General features: G+C 39.5%; 1 protein-coding gene across 2 annotated transcripts; it reads right to left on the bottom strand.

Annotated features, from left to right (window-relative positions):
- Positions 1–355: 355 nt before the first annotated feature.
- Positions 356–27663, bottom strand: Metap2 (methionyl aminopeptidase 2). 2 transcript variants are annotated; one of them, XM_090328420.1, is made up of 11 exons: positions 27425–27663; positions 24965–25069; positions 21254–21319; positions 16574–16676; positions 13373–13534; positions 11466–11647; positions 10229–10323; positions 8027–8123; positions 3382–3485; positions 2939–3054; positions 356–1032 (listed from the first exon to the last, which is right to left on the bottom strand). In XM_090328420.1, the coding sequence occupies exons 1-11, from the start codon at positions 27573–27575 to the stop codon at positions 780–782; spliced, it is 1434 nt and encodes a 477-aa protein (XP_090184546.1). In that variant the 5' UTR covers positions 27576–27663; the 3' UTR covers positions 356–779. The 2 variants fall into 2 exon arrangements, with proteins under 2 accessions (XP_090184546.1, XP_090184545.1); XM_090328419.1 differs by having other exon boundaries at positions 24965–25072; positions 27425–27662.
- Positions 27664–27820: the final 157 nt, after the last annotated feature.

The following is a 27820-nucleotide window of genomic DNA, read 5'->3' as shown; positions in this document are numbered from 1 at the left end:
TTTTTGGTAAGTTGAATACATTTCCTGAAAAATACCACTGAACAAAATACTGAAATATTGATGCTTACTCAAGCTTTTTAGATTGGCACAATGTCTGCACTAAGTCCTATTGTATATCATCTCAATGACAGAAAAAAAAAGAAAGGCAGGTACTAAAAGTGGTTGTATGAACGCAGAAGATCCCAAAAGCTATATATTTGTGTCTGAAAGATTGTCCTACTTTATATACACGGTATTATTTTAGTCGCCATGCCAGCAGTCTTGGTGTAGAAGTTGACAGTCTGGCTAAAAGTGCCCCACTTCCCTACATTGTTTAGCTATTTCCTGCTCGGAATTATAACCACAGACATTGAAATGTAGCTCTCAGATCTGAAAATGTCTTTATTTTTTAGAAAATGGATTCCAGGAAGGTTAAAAAGCAATACCAGAGGGCAGAGGAGCAAACTGGATGTAGTCATTCAAAGCATTCAAGTAAGAATATGGCAATATAAATATCCAAAAAGCATGTTGTGTTTAAAACAAAATATCATTCCTAACTAATTTGAGCTTTTATAGCATTTCCTAGACAGGGAAACAGTTAACATTTGAAAGTCCTGAAAGCTTTTTCCTTGGCTAATTGCATTAGACTGCTTGCCTTTGATCAAATTCCTTTAAATATGGATAAAAGTATTACACAGGTCCACTGTTAAAACAGACAACATGTTGCAAATTAATTCTGGTATAAGGTACTCCAACAAAGCTTAGAAAACAAAAGATGTTGAGGTGGATTTGGACTAAGTTTAATAGTCATCTCCTCTGCTGACAACTTCTTTACAAGTTGGACGCAACAGTATGGTATGTTCAAACTGTGCTGTATATGATCCTTTAATGTCACATAATGGTGGATATGGATCAACAATACCCAAGTCACACAAATTCTTCAAAGCCATTAAGTATTTACTTTCTCCCAAGCGATCAAGCCATCTGCGACAGAAGGCCAGGGTGCCAAAGTTTTCATTGATGACATTTAACAGGTGTTTTGTTCTTGGAAGCCTAAGGAGAGAGTAAGATTAATAGCTGGCAAAATAATTACCAACTCATTTCTCATACAATGAAAAACTAAACCTTAGCTGTATCTTCGCTTGTAAATAAAGTTCAAATTTTTCTGTAGCTCTTTCAAATAATTAGAAGCAAGAAGGTATAACAATCCATCAACTATAGATAGTAGCCAATTAGAAGATGGCCTTAAAAAGCTCATGTATTGGGACAGGGAGTTTGGCCTAGTGGTAGAGTGCTGGCCTAGCATGCGTGAAGATCTGGGTTCAATTCCTCTATATCACATACATAGAAAAAAAGCCAGAAGTGGTGCTGTGGCTCAAGTGGTAGAGCTCTAGTCTTGAGAAAACCTAAGTACAGTGCTCAGGCTCTGAGCCCGAGCCCAAGCCCAGGACTGGTGGGGCTGGGGTGGGGCGGGCGGGGGAGAATGCTCAGGTATTTATGTTACCAATTCTCAGCAGAGATTACTGTGAAGCAACAAGCTCAAAGACCACACACAAAAGGAAGTCTAAGCTCAATCTCCAATCATCCTCTATAAAAGGTTAGGACAGTGTCCAGGCTGAGTTCGAGCCCCATGACCCACACACACAGAAGATTAAAAATACAATTTAAATTAAAATATGGCATCACCAACAAAATATTAGGACTAAAATCCTAGGAATGCCAGCAAAATGATCACACGATTATATGAAATTACACTTGCAAGAAAATACATGCCCAAATTTTCAAGCTAGGTGAAATTTTTTTTCATATATTGTTTACTGTAATTAATAGAAGGGTTACATTATATTCGCCAGATAGAAGGTGCATGACTTCACATACATTGATACCCTTTCTCATGTCTTGGTCCCCATTTCCCTCCCCCCACCTCCATAGGTAATATTTTTTAACAGGCTAATCTTTCCACTAGAATACAGAAATCCCTCATGGGGATTTACATCCTGGAGGTTAGTGATAGATGCAAATCTACCAAATAACATTATGTATTTAAGGCTTTATAAACCTTGCCTACTCTTTTTTTTTTTTTTTTGCCAGTCCTGGGCTTGGGCTCAGGGCCTGAGCACTGTCCTTGGACTTTCTCAAGGCTAGAGCTCTACCACTTGAGCCTCAGCACCACTTCCGGCTTCTATGTATGTGGTACCGAGGAATCGAACCCGGATCTTCATGCATGCTAGGCAAGCACTTTAACCACTAGGCCAAACTCCCAGCCCCGCCTACTCTTATTTTTATATTTAAAACTTTTAGGTAAAAATAAAGTATTATGTAAATACCTACATGCCACAAAATCCTGTGCTACAGACAAACTCCATAATAGAAAATAAATTATTTTTTGCCAGTTCTGGGGCTTGAACTCAGGGCCTGGGCACTGTCCGTGGACACTCTGCCCAAGGCTAGTGCTCTACCACTTGAGCCACAGTGCCACTTCTGGCCTTTTCTGTGTGTGTGGTTCCAAGAAATCAAACCTAGGGCTTCGTGTATGCTAGGCAAGCACACTACCACTAGGCCACCCTCCTGGCCCCAATATATATTTTTAACCAACCCCTGATACAGTGAAGCCATGATATAGCAAGGGATAAACTGAAATACAGTGGGTTTTGGGGGGGAGGGTTTGGTAGTGGAGCTTGAACTCAGGGCTTGGGCACTGTCCCTGAGCTTTATCACTTTGACCCACAGCACCACTTCAGTTTTCCTGAATCTCAGACTTTTCTGCCCAGGGTGGCACTGAAATTCTCAGATTTTCACCTAAGTAGCTAGGATTACAGGCATGAACCACCAACACCCAGCTGAAATCCAGTTTTATTAAGCCATTAAAAAAATGTACTTACAAATATACCACATCATATATCACATTTTATATATGCTACTAATTAGGAAGACAAATCATAAATATCAAGCCTCTCACCTTATTGGCACATGTCCAACGTCAAAATTTTTCATGTAATGTGAACATTCCATATCATCATGAACGATACCTTTTCCTGTACTACCAAAGGTTTCAATGGCATAGACTTCTCCTTCCTTCAAAAACACAAAGATCAAGGTAAGAGAAGAATTTAGGATTAACTGCAATAATTTGTGTGGGGGGGTCTGGGGCTTGAATGCAAGGCTTGGGTGCTGTCCATTATCTTTTTTTTTTCACTAGAGGGTTGGTTAGTCCACTATCACTTGTCACAACTCTACTCCCAGCTTTTTGGTGGTTAATTGTAGATAAGTAGAAGACTTTTCTGCACAGAAAAGCTTAGGACCATAATCCTCAGCAGTTTATATATATGTGAGGCCCAGAGTTTAATCTATGGCACAGGTAAATAAAAACCCTAAACACTTAAGTGTTAACAACTTACATACCTCCATTCTTGTTGCTTCCCCTCCTTTCACAATGGGCACTGTTTTCCCAGCATGTATTCTATAAGGCCCAATTGAATGTCCATTTAGATTACGGATTGGTTTCACTGCAATAGTAGAAATAGGGAAATAGACATCAGCACCTCTAGAAGGACAGATTGTTGGCCTTTTAATAGTTATAAAAAAAATCCAATCTCAATACTTAATAGAATAACTTGTGGGATAGTTACAATGGGAACATTATTCAACAATAAAAACAAAACTAGGGATATATAAATAACCAGAACATAAAGATGAAATGAGCAAAAAGACCATTATATATAGCAATGGCACTTGAAGTTCAAAATTAAGTACAACTAAACATGCTTAGAGACACAGACCAGACAAAGATGTAAAGAGAAGCAAATGCAAACCCTTTAGTTGTCAAAATAGTGGTTCACTAGAGTTAAGCTGTTGCAATTGCAAAGTCGAACAAGTTCTGTTAGACTGTCTTCTCCACAATGCAATAGTGTTAGGAGGTAGAATCTAATGAGTTATTAAGAGTCAAGAAGGCAGTCTATGAATGAGTTAATATTATCCTAGGAGTGGGTTCCTTATGAGTTTAGTTTACTAAGTATGTATGCAAACTGGTTCTGTCTCTGTCTTTACAAGAAGCCACAAAGAAACACAAAGCCTGTTGATCTTGGATATCCAAGCCTATGAAAAATTCTGTTCATTACCAGAGTACTTAGTTGTAGGTATTGTTATGACAGCACAAAACAAACCAAGACAATGGAATCGAGAGGTTTCTGGAACATAGGCAATACACTTTAAAGAAATGTGGTCACATCTTTGGCAATTGAGATGTTGAATATTTATTTATGCTTTGTGTATTTTCAGTTAATAACTTTTTTTTGGTTAGTCATGGAGCTTGAACTCTGGGCCTGGGTACTGTCCCTGAGCTCTTCAGCTCAAGGCTAGCACTCTACCACACTGAGGCACGGTACCACTTTCAGTTTTCTGATGGTTAATCGGGGATAAGAGTCTCATGGACTTTTGTGCTTGGGCTGGCTTTGAACTGTGATCCTCAGATCTTAGCCTCCTGAGTAGCCACAATTTCAGGTGTGAGCTACTGGTACCTGGCTTCCCGATTTTTTTTTGCCAGTCTTGGAGCTTGAACTCAGGGCCTGGCACTGTCCTTGGGCTTTCTCAAGGTTAGGGCTCTATCTACCACCTGAGCCATAGCACCAATTATGGCCTTTTTGTGTATGTGGTACCAAGGAATTGAACGTGGGGCTTCATGCATGCAAGGTAAGCACTCAACCATTAGGCAACACACAAATTTTTTGATGGTTCAAAAACAAAACAACAGCAACAAAAATCAACCCTACAGTTCTAGAATCCTCAATATGAAGCTATTTTTCTTCCAGAGCAGATTTATGTAGCAAGATTTTTTTAAAAAATTACAAATTTAGAGGCAGCAGAGCAAAATAATTATCATGATGTTTAAAAGAACCCTCATATAAATAAGCTAAATTTATTTTAAGATCTGTATGTGATTACCCCCAAAACTGGCAAGCTGACCCCATAAGCCAATCAAAAACACTTTTCTTTTTCTTCAACGTTTCTTTTTTTTTTTTTTTTGCCAGTCCTGGGCTTGAGCTCAGGGCCTGAGCACTGTCCTTGGATTTTCTCAAGGCTAGAGATCTACCACTTCAGCCTCAGCACCACTTCTGGCTTTTTTCTATGTATGTGGTACCGAGGAATCGAACCCAGGTCTTCATGCATGCTAGGCAAGCACTTTTAACCACTAGGCCAAACTCCCGGCCCTTCTTCAACATTTCTTAGCTATGCTACCTAATGTGTAGTCATACAAAAGAAACAGTAAGCTACAATTCTGTAACTTTCTGATCAAGGAAAATAAAACTACCCCTTGCTATGTGGTTTTTGGGGAATTGTTCCTTAAAGTTTAGTCCATTTCTTCATCCTCTCAAGTAAATCTGAATTCTGTCATGTTCCAACTAAGGAGCATTATCAATACAATAATATATCCAAAAAGGGATGATGGAATACTAGAACTTAAGATGTTACAAGAGTTTAATGGGAAAATTAAGAAGGCAAGTAGTAAGGATTCCAATCTTGGGATCTACTGACAGTTATTAGAATTTTTAAGAACTTCAGCAAATTCAGGGAACTCAATCTAGAGGTATATTCAAGCAGATTTATTGTTGAAGTTTACTATGTAATGAATTTAGATGGAACTAAGCTCTATTTATACTTTAGAATCCAGAAGTCAGAAGGCTCACTATTCCTCAAAATAGCTAGGAAGTGGCGCTGTGGCTCAATTAGAGCAAAAAGTGTCCAAGGACAGTACCCAGGCCCTGAGTTCAAGCCTCAGGACTAGAGAGAGAGAGGAGAGAGAGGAGAGAAAGAGGGGAGAGAGAGAGACAGAGACAGAGAAAGAAGAGAGAGAGAGAGAGAGATCAGCTATCAGCTTCTTCTAGTTTTTTTCATTGAGCTACTAAGAACCAAGAACATAGGAGAAAGGAGTGATAAAAGTAGAATTTAAATAAGGTAGGACAATGAATATGAATGAAATTGGTTTCTTCTTTGATGATCGATAACAGAGAAAAAGATAGTTTCTTTTTTGAAATATGGCAAAAATTAAGGGATGTTAATCATATCTTCTTATCATGCTCATCAAGCATCTTTCTTTGGTCAGTCCTGGGACTTGAACTCTGGGCCTGGTTGTTGTTCCTGAGCACTTCAGCTCAAAGCTACTGCCCTATCCCTTGAGCCACAGCGCCACTTCCAGTTTTCCAGTTAATTGGAGATAAGAGTCTGATGTTTTTTAATGCCTGGGCTGGCTTTGAACCAAGATCCTCAGATCTCAGCCTCCTGAGTAGCTAGGATTACAGGTGTGAGCCACCCTGCCTGGCTTCATCAAGCAACTTTTTTAAGAGATGGTGAAAAAAAACAGAAGTGAGGCATTATAATCTATGACATCAATCCTGGAATTAGAGGCAAAAAAAGGGGAGAAAAAACATAATTTTGTTAATACATAATAAATTCCAAGCAATGTCATGTAAATAACTCACATGTTGTTTTTAAATTTTTGCTGATCCTAGGGCTTGAACTCAGGATATGGACAATCTCCGAGCTGTTCCTGTTCAAGGCTAGTGCTACAATACTCGAGCCACAGTTCCATTTCTAGCTTTTTTAGTAATTTATAAGGGATGAAGTCTCTCAGACGTTTCTACCTGAGCTGGCTTTGACCCTCAATCCTCAGCTCTCATTCTCCTCAATAGCTAGTATTACAGGTGTGGACCACTAGAGCCTGGCCAATCATACACTCTTATTCGGGTCAAAGATAACTTTGGACCTTGGAGATTATAGAATTTCTGTAAGGTTCAACCTGCCTGACTTCAAAGTATGTTTTCGTCATTGTTCTACAGTATGTTCTAATCAAGTGTGAGTAGTGTTAAATAGTACTTTGGCTTGCAATGACACTCACTGGAATAGACTTGGAAGAGATTTTCTGAAAATCAAAGCACTAAGAAAGGTAAATGAAAGAGAACGGTGAATATTATCGTGGTGTCTAAACAGAGGAAAGGAAATGCAACCTGGCACACTGGGGAGATGAACCTTTAAAAAACAAACAAACAAACAAACCATTTTTGCAGTCTTTGAATCCTAAACACACATTCTAACACTCCAGGCCAAGAGTGCTTTGATACATAAAAAAGGAAATCAAATGGCTGAACAGAAAGATTAGCAATTGCCTGTATGACTGGTGATAAATTTGAATACTGGCACACGGGAGAGGACTGTTATAGAAGGAGTATCACTGAATTGGTTAGATGAGTAGTTTGTGCCAAAGTTAATTACCCCATTGATTCGGAATCTACACTCAGGATGCCAACACAAATTAAGATGGTGCCAGAAATAAAAGAGAGACAAATAAATATGAGCAACAACAGATACTGTCAGGTCTCAGAGGAAGAACTGTATTTTACTTGGCAAAAAGAAAAAAGAAAGAAAACCAAACAATGGTATATAGCTGGGAACAGAAGAACACAATGCCTACTTTACTAATGTGAATTTCACAAAAACATGAAGTTACTAGAAGTGAGAGACAAGGTACCAAGTTAGTTTCTATGTGCAAGTCTATAATAAGGTTGAAACAAGGTTTTATTAAAGGAATTATTCTGTAAGAAATTCATTACAACATGTTTACAAAGAGGATTAAGTAAGGCTCAGAAAAGAGAACTCTTGCTGGGGAACCATCAGATAGACCTGGGTTGGAGAAGGGTTAGACTAGGGAGATAAATGTAGAGCACAAGAAAGCACAGGCAACTCTGGGACAGCCACACAAGAATTGAAGGGACACACTGGTCCCTCCAATTAAAAGAATTAACTGGTCTCTATAAAAAAGTTGGTGAATCAGCAATGGGAAGGGTCTCTGGCTTCTGAGTCCTTATTTGACTAGCCACACACTCAAAAGAAAACTAGCTGAAATTCTGGCACCTTAGGGTTGCCCATCTGTCTCATCAAGTAGCACAATATCTTGGCAATAGCTCTCAGGTAATGACCACAGAACTCATTCCATGAACTGAGCTGCTGACTAAAAGAAATCAACAGTAGTTTTGTTAAGCTGATTTCACCAAACCTTGATAGGTCTTCCCATCTATTTCTACTTCATAGGATTCCATAACTTCTTGGATGGCCTCACCAACATCACATAGACGAACATCAATTCCAGCACACTAAAAAAAGAACAATATATACTTTGCTTTTCAAAGTGAAAATTTTTACCATGACTTAATTTCTTACTAATTTAAAGTAAAGGACAACTAGGAAAACCACTTTGTACATTATAAATACAACAGTACAAAAAACTTGGGGAGGGAAGTGGTGCTGCGGCTCAAGGGCTAGAGCACCAGCCTTGAGCTGAAGAGCTCAAGGACAGCAGCCAGGCCCAGAGTTCAAGCTCCACGACTGACAAAAAAAAAAAAAAAAACTTGGAGAAGACTTTAGAAAGATGGTAGAATAAGTACTTGCACAGGCATGTACATAGCATATACACACATACACACAAGGACTAAACATAGTAAGTTGAAATATACAAAAGATACTACTGAATAGCACAGCTTATGTACAGAGTATAGGTACACATCAAACATTTTCCAGGATAGAATACACATTGACCACAAATTAAGTCTCATCAAATTTTACAACATGGTATATTCTATGGCCAAAATAAGATAAAGAAATCAATAGTGTAATGAAAGCTGGGGGGGGGGGAAACCTCCCAAATTTGTGGAAACTAAACAACACAATCTTAAAAACTGTTTTCTTGAGACAAGGTCTGGTTATATAGCCCAAGCTGTCACTGAACTTGTAATCCTTCTGCCTCAGTCTTCCAATGCTGTGCCTACACAGATTACCATGCATTTGTAAAGCAGCACAGGAGGGAGACTTGGAAGATCATAATTTGAGGCCAACTTGAGCAAAAAGTTATTTCAAATAAATCAGTTGTGGTGGTGTGTGCCTGCAATCCAAGCAATACAAATATCACATAGGTAGAAGGATCATAGTTGGAAGCCACACCCAAAACAAAAGACCCTACCCCAAAATAAACCCACTGAGGATGTGGCTCAGGGGACAGAGTGCTTGCCTAGCAATCAAGAGTCAGAGTTCAGCCAGAGTTCAAATAATACCTCCAAATAAAACAAAAGAAGGAAAGCACAAGATGAGTTCACAAATCTACCTTTTCCAGATTACTCAATTTTCACCAAGCATGGCCAAATATAATTTTTTAAAAATCATAAGAAATTTCAAAACAAAACTGCAGTTTAGTTTATATGGAAAAGCTCTCATTCAGTTTCATGCTATTGTCAGGTGTATTTTAATCAATCTGTTGTTTCTCTGTCCTTCATTTTGTGACAATCATACCACTCAAAAGACGAATGGTCAGGTGCCAGTGACTCACACATGTAATCCTAGCCACTGAGGAGGCTGTGATCTGAGTCAGCCTGTGCTGAGAAGTGTGAGACTTATTGCCATCTCCAACTAATGACCAAAACAAACCAGAAGTGAGGCTACAGCTCAAAAGGCAGGATGCCAATCTTGAGCAGAAAAGCTAAGAGACAGCACCAAGGCCTTGAGATCAAGCATTAGCACTGGCATGTGTGCACATATGCGTGCACGCGCACATGTGCACGAAGCACGTGCACATGCGCGTGCGTGCATACGCGCGCGCACACACACGCACATACACATACACACACACACACACACACACACACACACACACACACACACACACAGAGAGGAAAACAGGGCTGCACCATGTTCTAACAGGAAGATTAATCGAGAGATCGCAAAGAATCTGGAAGATAATGAAAACACTCCAGAAAATTATATGAGTATTTTGTATTTGTCAAAAACTCATTGAATTTACAAAACCAAGATGATCATCAAGGGTAAATGTTGGTTCAATGATTTTAATATCTTGGTTTGGGAAGTTGACAGTGTAGGATCTTGTATGTATAGGGGCAAACACTGGGAAGTTTCTATATATCTATTCAGGTTTGTTATGAACCTAAAATTGCTTTAAAAACTAAAGTCTCTTAATAATAAAATAATGAACTAAAGATAAGCATAGCCTATTTCACAAGCAGTAAATAACTTGTCATAAGTATTAGTAAAGTTGAATCTTAAAGCCTGTGGTATCTTACCATTATCCACCCAAGATCCTAAAACCAGTAACTTAGGTAATTCCTCCTAATTACCCACAGGCCTTGAAACAGGTTACACAAGTATTCAAAGTACATTCAATGAAATAGCATTTAATAGTTCACATACATACCTTTATTCCAGTATTAGTGGCATCTTTTACAGCTTTTAGTAACATATCATATTTGGGATTAAAAGTGACAGTAAAAGCACAGTCAATAATCCTACCTGAAAGAAAAAGTTTATCTTTAAGTTTGCTGATCAATTTATCTACTTTATAACATTTTGTTTTATTCATTTTTGTTGGTTGTAGGGCTTGAACTCAAGAGCCCAAGCACCGTCCCAGAGCTCTTTTGCTCAAAGCAAGAACTCTAAAACTCTGAATCACAGTTCCACTTCTGGTTTTTGAGTGGTTAATTGGATATATAGAGTCTCATGGGGACTTTTCTGCTGGGGCTGACTCCAAATCCCAACCCTTAGCCTCCTGAGTAGACAGGATTACAGGTGTAAATCACCAGCATTTTATTATTAGCCTTGCTATATAAGAGGATGATTCTGAAGTTTTCAAAATAGAATGAAGGAAAGCAGCATCGTAAGTCCCCCGAGAATATTTAAACTCAAACAGCAAAAATATAGAAATATACAAACATTTCAGAATGTAATTTATCATTATACGGTATTTGTTACTCCAAGTTAACACTAATTCAGTACCCTTCTAGGCAGTTATGTAAATAGAGAAACAGAAACAAAATAAAGCAAGAACAAAAATATAGAATAGTTATGCAGGGGAAAGAATATCTGTATGATCATCAGGCCCAAACAGCACCATTTATCCAATGTAGTAAAGCCTTAAAATAAACAAGTACTTAGTCTAAATTTGCTTTCTTATCTGTTAAGTGAGATAAAAATGTACTTGGGCGGGGCCGGGAGTTTGGCCTAGTGGTAGAGTGCTTGCCTAGCATGCACGAAGACCCAGGTTCGATTCCTCAGTACCACATACATAGAAAAAAGCCAGAAACGGTGCTGAGGCTCAAGTGGTAGAGCTCTAACCTTGAGAAAGTCCAAGGACAGTGCTCAGGCCCTGAGCTCAAGCCTATGACTGGCAAAAAAAAAAAAAAAAGTACTTGGGCTTAAGATGTGACATGATTGCCAAAAGCAAATGCATGCCTCATATCCTAATATAAAGATAATACAACTAAATTTCATTCTTAGTAGGATGCCTTATAGTAAATCCTATAAGTAAATAAGGGAAAAAATCTGAATTGCAGTATTTATAGCTTCATCCAATACATAAAAAATGAATTTTTTTCTGTACCCCCTCCCTTCCCAAGAACAGAGCAGCATTGTCAGAACTACTTCTACCAACTCACCACTTATATGTGTTCCAAAGTCTATCTTACAGATGTCATCATACTGTAACACAGTGGTGTCACCAGCATTAGGAGTATAATGTGCAGCACAATTATTGAGAGAACACCCAGTAGGAAATGCCAGGCCTGCGTTTAATCCATTCTCTTTTATTAGCTTGCGAGAACAGTCTTCCAATTTTTCACTAAACAAAAAGAAAACAAAATGCATTTACCTTTATAATCCTGATTGTATGGTATGTATATTCTTGTATTTTTGAGTCAGTCCTGGGTGCCATCCCTGGGCTCCTTTTGCTCAAGGCTAGCACTCCACCACTTGAGCCACAACACTACTTCTGGCTTTTTCTGTGATTAACTGGATAGTCTTACAGACTTTCCTGGCCCAGTCTGGTTTTGAACCTCAGCCCTCAGATCTCAGCCTCTTGAGTAGCTAGGATTATAGGGATGACCTTCTGGCTCCTGGCTCTGTTTGCATAGTCTTACAGCTCATAAACTCAAGAATGTTTACTAAAACCCATAAATTATTTGCTCATTCAAGTTATTTGAACACTTTCTGAATATAAACAGTTCTCTGATGCTATAAAAGCAGCTTATCTAAAAAAAGATAATAAATTCTACTTGTAATTTCATGTACAAGAACGTTTCAAGTCAATATAAATAATCATATTTGCTCATGCTGTATATTTTAGGTTATCTAAATCAGAGGGTTTTTTTTAACCACTTATTTCTCAAGGTGAAAGGGGAGTAATTGTATTGGTTTGTTCATTAAGTTGGTTTTTTTTTTTTTTTTCCAGTCCTGGGCTTGAGCTCAGGGCCTGAGCACTGTCCTTGGACTTTCTCAAGGCTAGAGCTCTACCACTTGAGCCTCAGCACCACTTCCGGCTTTTTTCTATGTATGTGGTACCGAGGAATCGAACCCGGGTCTTCATGCATGCTAGGCAAGCACTTTAACCACTAGGCCAAACTCCTGGCCCCTGTTCATTAAGTTTTATATCTAGGCACTTCAAGAATGCATGTATTTGTTGTCCCTGAGCTTTTTTGCTCAAAACTCTGCACTTTGAACCACATCTCTATCTACTTCCATGTCTAGGTGGTTAACTGTAAATATGAGTTTCATGAACTTTCCTGTCCAGGCTGGCTTTGAACCTCGATTCTCAAATCTCCTGAGTAGCTACCATTACAGGCATGCATTACTGGTGCAGTCTGCCTGTAAGTCTGAATTTATTTAATACAGACTTACAAGCAGAAAGTCATAGTAATGACTGTAGGTACATCTGAGCAAACAAGAGCACAAAGGAAGGTGTATGTTTGGACTTGTCTTATGGTTTCCTCATTGCAGTGGTACTTTAAGAAGTCAGAATATATTATATAAAAGTTTTATTAGGGAGTAATGACTCAATACTCAGGTACTCTAGGTAACTGACATGAATTATTAGAGATATAAACATACCTATACAGACATACAGGTATGTGATAGGATATATATTCTATAAACAATATATATTGATACAAAGATTCAGCTTAATTTTAATTATGTTATTAAATTGATGTGCAAGTGATTGCATGCAAATATTTTTTTTCCATGAATTAAAAAAAAGTTTTATTAGGGTGGGGAGCATGGCATAGTGGTAGAGTGCTCAGACTAGCATACACAAAGCCCTGGGTTAAATTCCTCAGTACAACATACACAGAAAAAGCCGGAAGTAGTGTTGTGGCTCAAGTGGTAGAGTGCTAGCTTTGAAAAAAGCCCAAGGACAGCACTCAAGCCCTGAGTTCAAGCCCCAAGAATGACAAAAAAAAACAAACAAACAACAACAACAAAAAAAACCTCACCTTTTATTAGCCAAGAGGTAGAAAGCCAAACATTATAATTAGAGAATAAGTACTAAAATAAAATATATTCCTTTTACCAGATTTCTATCATTGTCATCCCAGGCTTGATCCAGCTCATAACATATTTCCTAACTTGGCGATGTGCTTCTGCAGCTTCTCGAAAATCATTCCAAATTTCTTCACTAGCTTGGTCTAATGCTTTCTTTTCTTCACTAGTAGTTCTCCAAGCAGCTGTTCGCCTTTATAATAGGTATAGCAGAATATGAGTTGTTAAAAATAAAAACAAACATAAAAAAAACGGCAGAGCAAGTATCAAAGCCAAGGAAGTTAATTTTTCAGTTTCTATATGTCAAAAGTTTCTGAAATACTAATGTACATACTTTACCTTTAAAAAAAATTTTAGGGCTGGGGTGTAGCTCAGTGGCAAAGTGCTTGCCTTCCAAGTGCAATATCCTGGGTTTGATCCCCAGTACCAAAAATGAAAAGACCAAAAAAACAAACAAACCAACCAAACAAAAAAATTTTAGGTGGACCAATATTCTATCAACACACAAAAAAATCAGAAGTCAGAAATGTCCTAGAAAACTTGAGTAACATATATGAGATTTCAAGAGTATCACAAAAATTAGCCAACAGGGTTAAGTTCTGTCCTCAGTGTGAGAGACTGGTTCCAGAACCTCTATCCTTACCATGGGGATACTAAAATCTATAGATGCTCAAGTCCCTGATATAAAAGGATTGTTGTATTTGCATATGGCCTAAGCATAGTCTCCTATATATCATTTCTATATTTAAAATATCTTATAATGCCAAGACGGGTGAGGGGTGTGGGGAGGGAGGGAAACGGGTACCAAGACATGTGAAAGGGTATCAATGTATGTGAATTAATGCACCTTCTATCTGGCAAATATCATGTAACCCTTTTACTAATTACAATAAAAAAAATAAAATTAAAAAAAATATCTTATAATGCAAATGCTATGTAAATAGTTTCACTATACTGCCTAAGGTACCGCAAGGAAAAAACATCCATATAGTTTTTTGTAAGCATGATCCTGGAAATTCAACATATATTTCCTCAAAACACACACCATGATTCATTGAGCTGGAGGCTCAGTATTACAACACCTGTTCAGCAAGTATAATGTCCCAACACCAGAGGGGGCAGGGGTAAGGAGGGTATAGGTGGACATAGCTCTCATTTGTTGGAGCTTCATACTTACTAGGTACTTGCTCTACCACTTGACCCATGCCCCAAACATTTTCCTTGAGTTATTTTTTGGATAGAGTCGTGTATTTTTGCCCTGATCCTGCACTGGACTGTGATCCCCTATCTACGTCTACCATGTATCAGGGATTATAGGTATAGACAATCATATTTATCATTTGAGATGATAGTCTCAGTAACTTTTTGACTGAGCTGGCCTCAAATCACAATCCCATTTTTACTTTCCAAGTAGCTAGGATTATAAATGAAAACCACTATACTCAAAAACCAAATGTATCTTTATAAATCAATGAAATAATGTTATAGTAGAAGCTTTCTTTTTTTTTAATTTTTTTTATTGTAATTAGTAAAAGGGTTACATGATATTTGCCAGATAGAAGGTGCATTAATTCACATACATTGATACCCTTTCACATGTCTTGGTACCCATTTCCCTCCCCCCCCCAGAGTAGAAGCTTTCTTAACCAACTGTTTCAGAGACTGGTTCTTTTAATTCCTTCAGTAAAACACTGGTCAATGACCATGGTACTATGAATATCTGTGGCCGACAGTCTGTTATTCTGGTAATAACAAGAGCACCAACAATGCTCAAAATTCATGTTACTTATCCAGGTGTTTTGCATATCACCCCTCTCAGCAAGCCTATGAACTGCCCATTTTATGGTTGAAGAAATGAAGCAAAAGATTAAAAACTAAAGGTGGGACTCAAATTATCTATTAGGTTCCAGTTCCCATGCTCCATCAATCTGTATGCCACTGTGAGTTTCTGCTGATCAGTCTGACATGTATTCTTACAGAACACTTTTTCTCCCCTACCTCCCCGCTTTCATTTTTTTTTTTTTTTATTTTGCCAGTCCTGGGGGCTTGAACTTGGGGCCTAGGCATGGTCCCTGAGCTCCTTTTGCTCAAGACAAGCATTTTGCCATTTGAGCCATAGCACCATTTCCAGCCTTTTCTGTTTATGTGGTACTGAGGAATTGAACCCAAGAGCTTCGTGTGTATTAGGCAAGTACTTTACCACTGCAACACATTCACAGCCCAAAAGACTTTTTCATATCAGAAATCTAACTAAGTCATTTGTACTTATTGCTATAACTGTGTAAGTTAATAACATGTTAACACTGACTCCTCTGAAAAACTTGAATAAACAAATCATTGAAATATTTAAGTCAAACAGTGTAGATAATCAGGTACTGGCTGCTTACATCTATAGATGTGAGCTAGCTATTTAGGAGACTGAAATCAAGAGGATTGGGGCTCAAAGTGAGCCATGGCAGAAGAATTCATGGCTATGAGACTCTTACCTCCAGTTAACTAGCAAAAAGCCAAATGTGAATACAAGGCCTTGAGTTCAAGGCCCAGTACTGGTTACGTATGTTCACACATGTATGTCCATGCTGGCTCACATGCCGTGCGCGCCCATGTGCTCCCCCCCCCAAAGACTAGATAAGATCAGTAAATGTTTTCAGGGAAAAAAATAAAAATATAGGAACCAACCCTAGAATAAACTTAATTTGTGGGGGCCGGGAGTTTGGCCTAGTGGTTAAAGTGCTTGCCTAGCATGCATGAAGACCCGGGTTCGATTCCTCGGTACCACATACATAGAAAAAAGCCGAAAGTGGTGCTGAGGCTCAAGTGGTAGAGCTCTAGCCTTGAGAAAGTCCAAGGACAGTGCTCAGGCCCTGAGCTCAAGCCCAGGACTGGCAAAAAAAAACTTAATTTGCTTTTCACAGAAACCCAAAATGAAAATTACAGGCGGTACATTTATGAATAATTAATGGAGGGGAAAAGTAGAATCTAATGTAAATCATACTAAGATTTTGGGATAAAAATCAAATTTAATCTTATGAATATTTAAATTTTCAGTAATCACTTTTTGTGTGTCAAGCTGCTACAGGCCCAAGTTACTTTGTAGAAAAGGGCTTCTACTGTATTCATTGTTCTTGTGAATAAAGTCATACATTTTCAATTAAATAGTGGGGTAAAATTAAATCTGCTATATTACTAAGATACAACTCCCCAAAGTAGAAATGAACGTTATGATTCTTACCCATCTTGTGTGGGTGGGTATTCACACTCCTGTCCTTTGGGAAATACACCACTAGGATACAAGTCACATATTGGAACGGAGGGAGGGTCTGTTTGAACTTTTGCTGTGAGAAACAAACGAAGCAAACTGCTGTTAAAAATACCACTAAGTTATTATATCCTTCTTAGTTTAATGGTTATTATAGTTCCTATTTTTAACCTCAATGCTTTTAATATGAACCTCTAGTTAACATTAAAATGAAAGCATTTACCACAATAGCCATTTGTGACTTACTGCAGCTTGGGAAAGAAATCTAACTTCTCAAAAATCTGCTATCAGGCCAGGAATGTGACATCATGGTAGAGTGCTTGCCTAGAATGCACAAAGACCGGGATCCTCGGTACCACATACATAGAAAAAAGCTGGTACTGTGGCTCAAGTGGAAGAGCATTAGCCTTGAGAAAAGTCCAAGGACAGTGGTCAGACCCTGAGTTAAAGCCTCACGAATGGCAAAAACAAAAAACAGCTCTACTATTTAAAGTTGAATGCCTTAGTGCAAAACAAGTTTCTGATATTTTAATTTCCATTCCTATACCAGCCAGATGCAGCAGCACAGAGGTTGGCTTTCACAAATATAAAGAAGGAAGTAACAAGAAAACTTAAGTCCCATAAATTAAGCTCATACACAATGCTGAAAGATTATAGGTAGCCATATGCCAACTTCCATACTTGGAAAAATGTATAGTATTTGGAAAGTATCTTAGACATTATCTATCAAGTTATATACAGGTTGAGCAATCCCAATCTGAAAACCCAATGTCTGAAAATGCAAAATTTACTGAGTGCTAAAATAAAGCCACAAATGGAAAAAATTCACATCTGATTTCATGTGGGAAACAAGAAGCATGCTAAATATTAAGCATAAAATTACCTTCAGGTTATGTACATATAAAACAAATGAACGTATGTTTAGATATTCCAAAGATATCTCATCATGTATACAAAAAAAAACTAAGAAAAAAAATTCTCTAGCAGAAACACTACTGGTCCCAAATAATGATTAAATAAAGGATATTCAATCTACTAAGATTATTGTGCCCCAAAACAATTTTTTCTTTTAAATTATGATGACAGAAAGCTGAGAAGGGAAGATCTTACCAAACACCAGATGACAGAAGAATTCTATGGAAAGACAAATAGAAACAGGGTCACACGACTCCTTCTTGTCTGACTCCACTGGGGAGCAATTTTTAAAGAAATCATTATCTCTCAAATTATCCTTAGGGAACATTATTTCTCACTTTTTTTTCTCTATTCTGCAGTGCTTGGGATAGAAACAATGTTCTATTATAGGTTGTGACACATTTTTTTAGAACCACTGGAAGGTTGCTAGAATCCAAGTAAATTTGTGCTCACACTGGTGGCTCACATCCATAATACTATTCAGGAGGCTGAGACCTGAGGATTACAGTTCAGAGTCAGCCAGTGCACAAAAATTCATGAGACTCCTATCTCCAATTAGCCAACAAAAAAAATCAGAAGTGGTGTCGTGGCTCAAAGTGGTAGAGCACTAGCCCTGAGCTCAGGGATAGGGGCCAGGACCACAGTTCAAGCTCCACCACCAACCAAAAAATAAAATGAAAAATAAATATGATTCATGTATTTTCAAAAGCTAGGGGCAAAAATGACAAAATTTTAGAAGAGCATAAGGATACAGTAAAGAATGATATCTGAATAGAAAGGCTAGTCCATTTCTACCAAAGAAGTCACAGGGAATGGCTGATGAAGTTAAAGCTTATTTAAAAAAATAACCTATACCTATGCTGGTGAAGTGGCTCACGCCTGTAATCCTAGCTACTCAGGAGGCTGAGATCTGAGGATCAAGGTTCAAAGCCAGCCTGGGCACAAAAGGACCTGAAACTCTTTTCTCCAATTAATCTCTAGAAAATAGGAAGTGGGGCTTGGCTCAAGGGTAGGGTGGTAGCCTTGAGCTGAAGAGCTCAGGGACAGTGCCCAGGTGAGTTCAAGCTCTACCCCCCAAAAAAAGCAAGACAAAGAAACAAAAAACATGTTCTTAAGGTACTATGTGAAGCTATCTTTTTTTAATTTTCCCCCTTAAGGTTTATCTCATCTTGTTACTGTATCTGCCTTTGGTACTTAGTATATTGTATATACATTTATTTGTGTATTTGAAAATGACATGGTAAGGGAAAACCAATACAAGAAGGGGTGGGGGGAGGGAAAGTGGGAGAAAAACATGGGAAGGAAACATGTTCAAGAAGCAATGTGCCCACTACCTCATGAATGTAACTGTAACTCCTGTCCATCACCCCAACAATAAATAAAAATTTTAAAAAAACTTGCAAACACAGCGATTAAAAACAAACAAAACCAAGTTACTGGGCACCAGTAACTCACACCTGTAATCCTAGCTACTCAGCCCAGGACTGGTTAAAAAAAAAAAAAAAAAGTATAGGTATATGAGCAAATAAAAAAATGTCAAGCCTAATGATAAGCCCAAAGAAGTCTGAAGAGACTCTGCTTGAGGGTCCACCAAAATATACAAAATCTATTCTAAAAAAGGGAGAGGGGCCAGCAGTGTGGCCTAGTAACACAGTGCTCTCCTAGCATGCACAAAGCTCTGAGTTTGATTCCCTGGAACCACATACACAGAAAAAAACAGGAAGTGGTGCTGTGGCTCAAGTGGCAAAATGTCCAAGGACAGTACCCAGGCCCTAAATTCAAGTTCCAGGACTGGCAAGAAGAAAGAAGAAAAAGAAAGAAGAAGAAAGAAGAAAGAAGAAGAGGAGGAGGAAGAGGAGGAGGAGGAAGAAGAGGAGGAGGAAGAGGAGGAAGAGGAAGGGGAGGAGGAGGAAGAGGAAGAACAAGAAGAGGAGGAGAAGAGGAAGAGGAGGAAGACGAGAAAGAAGAAGGAAGATGAAGAGGAGGAAGAAGAGGAAGAAAAGAGAAAGAAGAAGGAGGAGGAGAAGAAAAGTGCCAAGACTTTAAGTTTTAAGGTTGGAGTAGATAAAGTTATCAGAGGATGGGATGAAGCACTTTTGACTATGAATAAAGGAGAAAAGGCTTGACTGGAGATTGAACTAGCATGGAAGAAAGGACAACTGGACACCAAAATTCCATCAAATGCAAACCTCATTTTTCAATTGGAATTAGTAATTCCTCAGATCTGAAGAGATCAGCAAAGATAAAATTTGGCCATGAAATTCATGTTGGAATAGTCAACTGGAAAATCCAAGGAGTTAAGACATGTTATACTGGATACCATTTTTAGAAATGCAATCCCATGTAAGTCCCATGTATCTAAAATATTTTGGTACAGCAGTGTGTAATTTTGGTGAAGGACTATTTTTCTTTTTACTTCATTTTGTAATCTGAAAGCCTCAATAAAAATTTACCAACTTAAAACAGAAAGTGGGGTTTGGCTCAAGGGTATGGTGGTAGCCTTGAGCTAAAGAGCTCAGGGATAGCGCCCAGGCTGAGTTCAAGCCCCATGACCCATGGAGGGTGGGGGGAGTTACTAATGAAAGTGGTACAGTGCATACCTAACATGCATGAAGAGCTGGGTTTGATTCCTCAGTGCCAAAGAAACAGAAAAAGCTGGAAGTGGCATTGTGGCTCAAGTGGTAGAACCTCAGCCTTGAGCAAAAAACTGAACCTCAGGGACAGTGCACAGGCCCTGAGTTCAAGCCCTATGACTGCCTTCCCTGGCAAATTACTAATGAAACTTCAGCAGATATAAATTTTAAGTAAATATAACTTCATTAAAGAGCTACCAGAAATCTCAATTTCAAAGCTAGCAGGAATACAGGAAGTGATTTCCTCTATTACTACAAGTGAGACTGTTTTAGAGTTATTTTGAAGCATGCAAGGTTTAAATTATAAAACTTTAGCCAGGCACCAGTGGCTCACATGTGTAATCTGAGCTACATGGGAAGCAAAGAAGGGGCACTGTAGCCCAAAGCTCAGGGACAATGGCCAGCTGGAGGTCAAAACCTATGACCATGGTTTAAAAAAAAAAACTATAAAATTTTAAAGAATTCATCCCTAACTTGTGATTAAATGCAACCAACTCAGCCGGGTGCAGAGGTTCACACCTATAATCCTAGCTGGTCAGGAGGCTGAGATCTGAGGATTGCAGTTCAAAGCCAGCCTGGGCACTGAAGAACATGAGATTCGTAAGTGGTATAGTACTGTGGCTGAAAAGGTAAAGGGACAACACCCAGGCCCAGAGTTCAAGTCCCAAGACCGAACAACAAAGAACAACAATAACAAAAAAGAACAACAAAAAAGAAAGTGTGACTCTTATCTCCAATTAATCACTAGAAAACAGGAAGTGGGGCTGAGCTCAAGGGGTAGTGTGGTAGCCTTAAACTGAAGAGCTCAGGGATACTGCCCAGGCCCAGAGTTACAACTCCATGACCCACCAAAAACAAAACTAAACAAACAAACAAAAAATGTGACCAACTCACACTAACACTTCTCAGCTCAGTAATACCTACAAAAAACCAATACCAACAAGATTGTTAAACTAAAGCATTACATAATTATTACTTCCAGTCATTCAAACTCTTAAATTTGCTTTCCTGACATATATTAGAACCTTAAACACTTCTAATGAAATCTTTAAACCTGTAGGCTTATAATCACTACTACAAGCAAGATTAAAAGCAAGACACTAACGTCCTCTCTTCTTCTTCTTCTTTTTCTTCTTCTTTCCAGTTGCTCCATCTCCATCACCATCGCCATCTAACAAAAATAATTACAAGGACATAGTTTTTTAATTAATTTAAACAAGCACAAAGAGATTAATGTGTGCACATATTTTTGAATAGCATTTGATAAGGTTCTCTTGATACTCATAATAATTGTTGTATGTCATAGCTCAAAAGCTAGGTACATGAGGTCATATAGGATGAGACTAAATGAAAGCACCTCTAGTTTATGGAAACAGCGTTTTATTTTGTGTGACTGTTGTTCTTAATGTACTGCTACACCTCTTCTCTCTTGATGCCTTTATGATTAATCTCATATTGTTACTGTATCTGACCTTGTTACCTGGTATACTGTATATGTTTATTTATTTGAAATAGGAAAGGGAAGGGGGAAAAACAAGATGATTGGGACAGAGTAGGAGGAAGGAAATGGGGAGAAAAACATGAGAAGGGGTATCAACGCATGAGAATGCATCTATTTTCTGATGAATGTAACTATAATCCCTCTCTCTATATATTATCCCGACAATAAAAAATAATAAATTGTTGTATGTCATTAGTTTTGTCAGTTTGACTTGTACAATCAAAAGAAATTAAAAAAAAAAAAATGTTAGCTAGAGCCATGGTGCATGGTGGCTCACGTGTGTAATCCTAACTATTTAGGATGCTGAGATCTGAGGATCAAGGTTCAAAGCCAGTCTAGATACAAAAGGATCTGAGACTTATCTCCAAGTTATTGCTGAGCTTTTTTTGCTCAAGGCTATCGATCTACCACTTCTGGCTTTTTGGTTAACCGGAGGTCAGAGTTTCATGAGCTAGCTTTCCTGCCTGGGCTGGCTTCCAACTATAATCCTCAGATCTCAGTCTCCTGAGTGGCTAGGTTTACAGGTGTGAATCACCAGGGCCTAGCCTCAAAAGCAATTTAAAAAAGAAAAATATATGGACTCTTTGCATTATCAATAATAACTTGTAACTCTATCCAAAATCAGGTTTACAAAGACTCTGTAGTTAGACAACTACAAAAGCTGAGTCTTGGTCGGGTATGGTACTGTAAGCCTAGAAACCCAGAACTCTGGAGCCTGAGGAAAAATTGTGAGTAAGGCTAACCTGGGCATTAGACCCTTTTCATTTGTTTGTTTCATTATTGTTAAGGGAACTTCCAAGCAAATTCCTTGCCTTTTCTATATGCATCCTCTTCTTAGACTCCCTCAACGGATCCTCTCAAATGGCCAGCATACTGTTCAATATGCTTCAAAAACTTTGAGTATCATCTCAATTTAAATTGATATCTTCTGTTTGGCTTAATCCTATCAATGAGTTACTCTAAATTTCACCTCCAACCTTCATTTAGTTGTCATACACATATATCTCTCACCTCTATGCTTGTCCCCCTAACAGTTTTCCTAGAGAAGAAAAACCAAAACATTACCTTTTCCAACCTTCAAAGAACACTTGTAACAACAAATCTGCATACAACAGATTCTGTATACAGAATTAAAAAAAAAAAGAAAGAAAGAAACAGAGGGGCCAGGAGTTTGGCCTATAGTAGAGTGCTTGCCTAGCAGGCACAAAGACCTGGGTTCAACTCCTCGGTACCACACACACAAAAAAGGCAGAAGTGGTACTGTGGCTCAAGTGGTTGAGTTTTAGCCTTGCGGAAGCCCAAGGACAGTGTTCAGGCCCTGAGTTCAAGCCTCAGGACTGGCAAAAAAAGGAATGGACTTGGGATCAAGGGACGGGTTTTAAATTCTGGTTTTATTTTACTATATATTAGCTGTGTCACTTTAGGTAACTCATGGAGTCATTTTAATTTATAAAAAAACAAGAATACACATAAAAGTACCCTAGGATCAGGCATACTAGGAGTTGTTCAATACTATTAAATCAAAAAGCTACTCAATTTTATTTCATTTTTTATTTTTGGGCCCGTTGTGCGGCTTGAACTCAGGGCCTGAGCACTGTCCTTGGACATTTCTCAAGGCTCCAGCTCTACCACTTGAGCCACAGCACCACTTCCAGCTTTTATTCTATGTATGTGGTACCAAGGAATCAAACCTGGGTCTTCGTGCATGCTAGGCAAGCACTCTACCACTAGGCCAAACTCCCTTTATTTATTTGTTTATTTATTTATTTACCCACTATGTGGTTAAAGTTTTGTGAGGTTTTTTTGGTGCTGATCTCAACTGAGTGCTGTCCCTGATCTTTTGGGCTCAAGGCTAGAGCTCTACCACTTGAGCCAGAGCTCCAATCCAGCTTTTTGGTGGTTAACTGGAGGTAAGAATTTCACAGACTCTCCTAGCCAAGCTGACTTAGACCCTCAGATCTCGGCCTCCTGAGTAGCTAGGATTACAGGCATGAGCCACATATCCAGCCTTGTGAAAAGTTTTAAAAGCCAAGTACATTATTTTTTTCTCCCATGACTGAGATTTGAATTCTGGGTGTTGAGCAAAAAAGTTTAGGGACAGCTCAAGTTGAGATCTGTATTATTTAAGAGCTATTAAACATACCAGACTTAAGGAGTTGCTAATAGATATCTTTTCCTTCTTATCTCTGACATTAACTGAAACTTTAATAATAAGTAAAATGTCAGAGAACAGTGTGCATGAGCAATAGATTTTGTTTAAAGAATGTCAAATTTTTAGCCAGGCCTGGTGGCTCATGCCTGTAATCCTAGAGATCTGAGGATCAAGGTACAAAGCCAGCCCAGCATAAAAAGACCTGAAACTTGAACTCAGACAATGACAGTTGCTGGCGGGGTTGTGGAGAAAAAGGAACCCTACTACACTGCTGGTGGGAATGCAGACTAGTTCAGCCACTCTGGAAAGCAGTGTGGAGGTTTCTTAAAGAACTGAAAATAGACCTTCCCTACGATCCCGCCATACCACTTCTGGGCATCTATCCTAAACATCATGACCCAAGATATTACAAGGACACCTGCTCAGCTATGTTCATCTCCGCACTATTCGCAATAGCCAGGCGATGGAAACAATGCAGATGCCCTACTGCAGATGAATGAATACAGAAAATGTGGTATATATACACAATGGAATTCTACATAGCCAACAGACAAGATAAAATAAGGGCATTCGCAGGGAAATGGATGAACCTAGAGCGAATCATGTTGAGTGAGACAAGTCAAGACCTAAGGAACGAAAGGCACATGATATCCTTAATATGTGACTATTAAATCCAAAGAGTACAAGAGTGAGGACTCAATAACTGCATACCCAATGCTATGGCCATGGTAATGGAAATATAAACATAACTATATAGACATAAAAACCTATGACTCTATAGACATAATGTCTTATTTCTTAAATTAATATGTTTCTATGACATACAAACCCTTAGCCTAATTTTGATTAAGTTCTAAATACTAAGTCCCAGTGATTGTAAATAGAGATTCCCTCCTTGAACACTTGTTTGTTAAACTTGTCATTTAAAATATGATGTAAAAATAAACATTAATAAATTCTTTAAAAAAAAAAAAACAAGACCTGAAACTCTTATCCCCTTAACCGATAAGTGAGGCTGAGGCTCAAGGTGGTAGCCTAGAGCTGAAGAGCCTAGGTCCAGGCCGAGATTAAAAGCGATTAAGCCCCACAACTCACACACACACAAAAAGAGAATGTCAAATTTTCTATCATATCTAATTAATAAGATCTAATTAACCATTTACCTTCATCATCATCATCTTTTTCTTTCTCTTCCAATGCTTGTCCCTCCAACTGTCTTGTTACCTCATCCACTGTGGTTCCTGAATCTTTGTCAGGTTCCTGTTGCACTGCTGATTGAATAAAATGGCACAAGTCAAATGTAATTAATATACTTTTCTGCACTTGAATATGTAGTTTCAATGATCTCAGAATGTTTCCAAATACTTTCCTGCGAAGTCCTCAGGAAACAAAAGTAAACATTACAGTGAATAAATGTTGTTAGGTGGGGGAAAAAAACCTTTTATGTCACTCAGTAATTCATTCTATGAAATATTCATTACACAAGCTAGCAGCTACAGGATAAATTTAAAATGTGAGCTAGACCTTATTTTTGAGAAGTTCACTTTTAGGTCAGTAATGAAACTATAATAAATAATTACATAGATCTGAAGACAGACAATAAATGCAGAAAGCCATAAAAAAAGGAAGATTCACTTGGAACATTTCTTCAGAAAGCAGTTATGTTGGGCTGGATAAAGTAAATTATACAGGGAAAGATAGTCCATCAGTAAAACACAAATTCTTAAACATATAAGAACAAGACCAGGATCCTGCTCTGCAAGTGGTTATAGCCTAGCTATACAACAATATTTTTAGAAAGCCCAGGGCAGACAGGGATTCAGGTTACTAAAGATAATTCTGGCTGTTTGAGGAGGTTCATGCCTGTAATCCTAGCTACTCAGGAGGCTGAGATCTGAGGATCAAGGTTCAACGCCAGCCTGGACACAAAAGGACCTGAGACTCTTATCTCCATTTAACTTCTAGAAAATGGGAAGTGGGGCCTGGCTCAAGGGTAGGGCAGTAGCCTTGAGGTGAAGAGCTCAGGCTGAGTTCAAGCCTCATGACCCACACACACAAAAAAAGGTAATTCATACTGATGAATAAAATCATTAAAAATATACAGTAATGGGGCTGGGAGTTTGGCCTAGAGGTAGAATGCTTGCCTAGCATGCATGTAGCCCTGGATTCCAATCCTTGGTACCATATACACAGAAAAATCTGGAAGTGGTGCTATGGCTCAAGTGGTAAAGTGCTAGCCTTGAGAAAACTTAAGGACAGCACCCATGCTCTTAGTTCAAGCCCCAGGACTGGCAAAAGCAAAACAAACATTATATAGTATTAGATTGCTGCACACCTTCAAGGACAAACTGCAGAGTGAATTTCATTAGAAAGCCAGACACAGGGGCTGGGAGTTTGGCCTAGTGGAAGAGTGCTTGCCTAGCATGCACGAAAGGCCCCGGTTCTATTCCTTGGTACCACATACTTTGCTCAGGGCCCGAGTTCAAGCCCCACGACTGGCCAAAAAAAGAAAAAAAAGAAAGCCAGAAACTATCAGCCACCACACTACATACGTCTTGGGATTCTGTTTTTCTGAAAGAGACTCAGGAAAGCTAAAACTCTCTAATCAACATTTCATTTTCCATCTCCCTCCCCCCAATCCCCCAACCTTTAATCAGACACGGTAAAAAATAACTAAAAAACAGACAGTGAATAAAAGAGCTTGATGTAAAAAAGAAAAAAAAAACCACCGTCTTAAAAGCAGACACTGAGTTCCTGGCTCATAATATCGATCCAATTCAGAAAACCATCCAGCTGCTTTCCCTTGCCTTAAACCCACTGCTTTGGAGGTTACCCGTGAAAGTTCCATTGCCAGCCCCAGAATATCTTATTGTGTTACTGTGCGCTATCGGAGAGCTGGCATCACCAATTTAGCCCTTTAAACTTCGAAGGATGCTGTGGGTGGAGATTCAGGCAGGTGAAAATTCGCACACGCACCACCAGTACCATTGCCATCAACGTGCTGACACCTCTACCCATCCCCAATCTGACCCCCGCAATTCAAAAAAAAAAAAAAAAAAGCAAAACCTGTATCACGAAATAAAAGAAAACAAACGGGAAACCCGGATTGGGGGTGGGGGGCGCACGCGCTCCGGCATTAGATTTGTCCACCCCACCCCCACCCCCAACGAACAGACGTCCCGGGCTGCTCCCGCAGAGAGGCGGTAGTACCGGTCAGAACGGGATTTTGGAGGCGCCAGAACGGCGCGGAAGATGGTGGTGGAGCGGTGCTCCGTGCAGGGGTTCACGCCCGTGCCGTGGCCTGAGTGGGTGCCGAGCTGTGGCAACACCAGGGGCGCCGGCGCGGCGACCTCCGAGTCCCAGATGCGGAGCTGAGGTACACTTCTCCCCCTCACCCCGAAACCCATCGCGGGGAAAGCCGCCTCTCCTCCTCTCCACCCTCTCCGGCCTCGCGACGCATCTAGTCGCCAACTCCGGATCCCGTCTCATCCCCCCACCTCCGACTCTTGTCATCTCCTCCCGCCCCCCCCTCCCCGCATACACACACTCCGCAACCGGGCCTCGGCCCAAGGCGTTCGGCCATTCCTGGCGGCGACCGAGGAAACTCGAGATTTCCCTTTCACCTGCGCCAGCTCCTTTACTCTTCTTCTTCTTCCGTCTTTTTTTCTTGGCGGCCTCCTCAGCTGTCGAGGAAGCTCCTTCTTCCCGGTCGTCGGGATCCAGGTCGCCATTCAGATGGCTCCCGGAGGCCGCGGCCTCCTCCACGCCCGCCATGTTGCCCGAGAGCGCGCGAGGGAGTGAGAGCGAGCGGCGAGGGCCCCGCTCCTTCTTCACCCACCTACACCAGCGACACCGGAAGTTGCTCTGGGCGGCCGGGGCGCGGGGAATGCTGGGACAGCGGAGGACTAGAGGGAAGCGGAGAGGCGGGAGCGCCGGCGTCTCGGCTGCCTCAGGCTTGGGCTGTGTGGTAGGTACGAGGGGGCCGACAGCACCCGGAGTCTGGTTAACGCCTCTGGCCT

The sequence above is a fragment of the Megascapheus bottae genome, chromosome 2 (genome assembly GCF_031878675.1).
Source record: "Megascapheus bottae isolate mThoBot1 chromosome 2, mThoBot2.hap1, whole genome shotgun sequence".
NCBI classification, from domain to species: domain Eukaryota; kingdom Metazoa; phylum Chordata; class Mammalia; order Rodentia; family Geomyidae; genus Megascapheus; species Megascapheus bottae.
The sequence above is the reverse complement of the archived record's forward strand: the minus strand, read 5'-3'. Positions and strand labels throughout refer to the sequence as shown.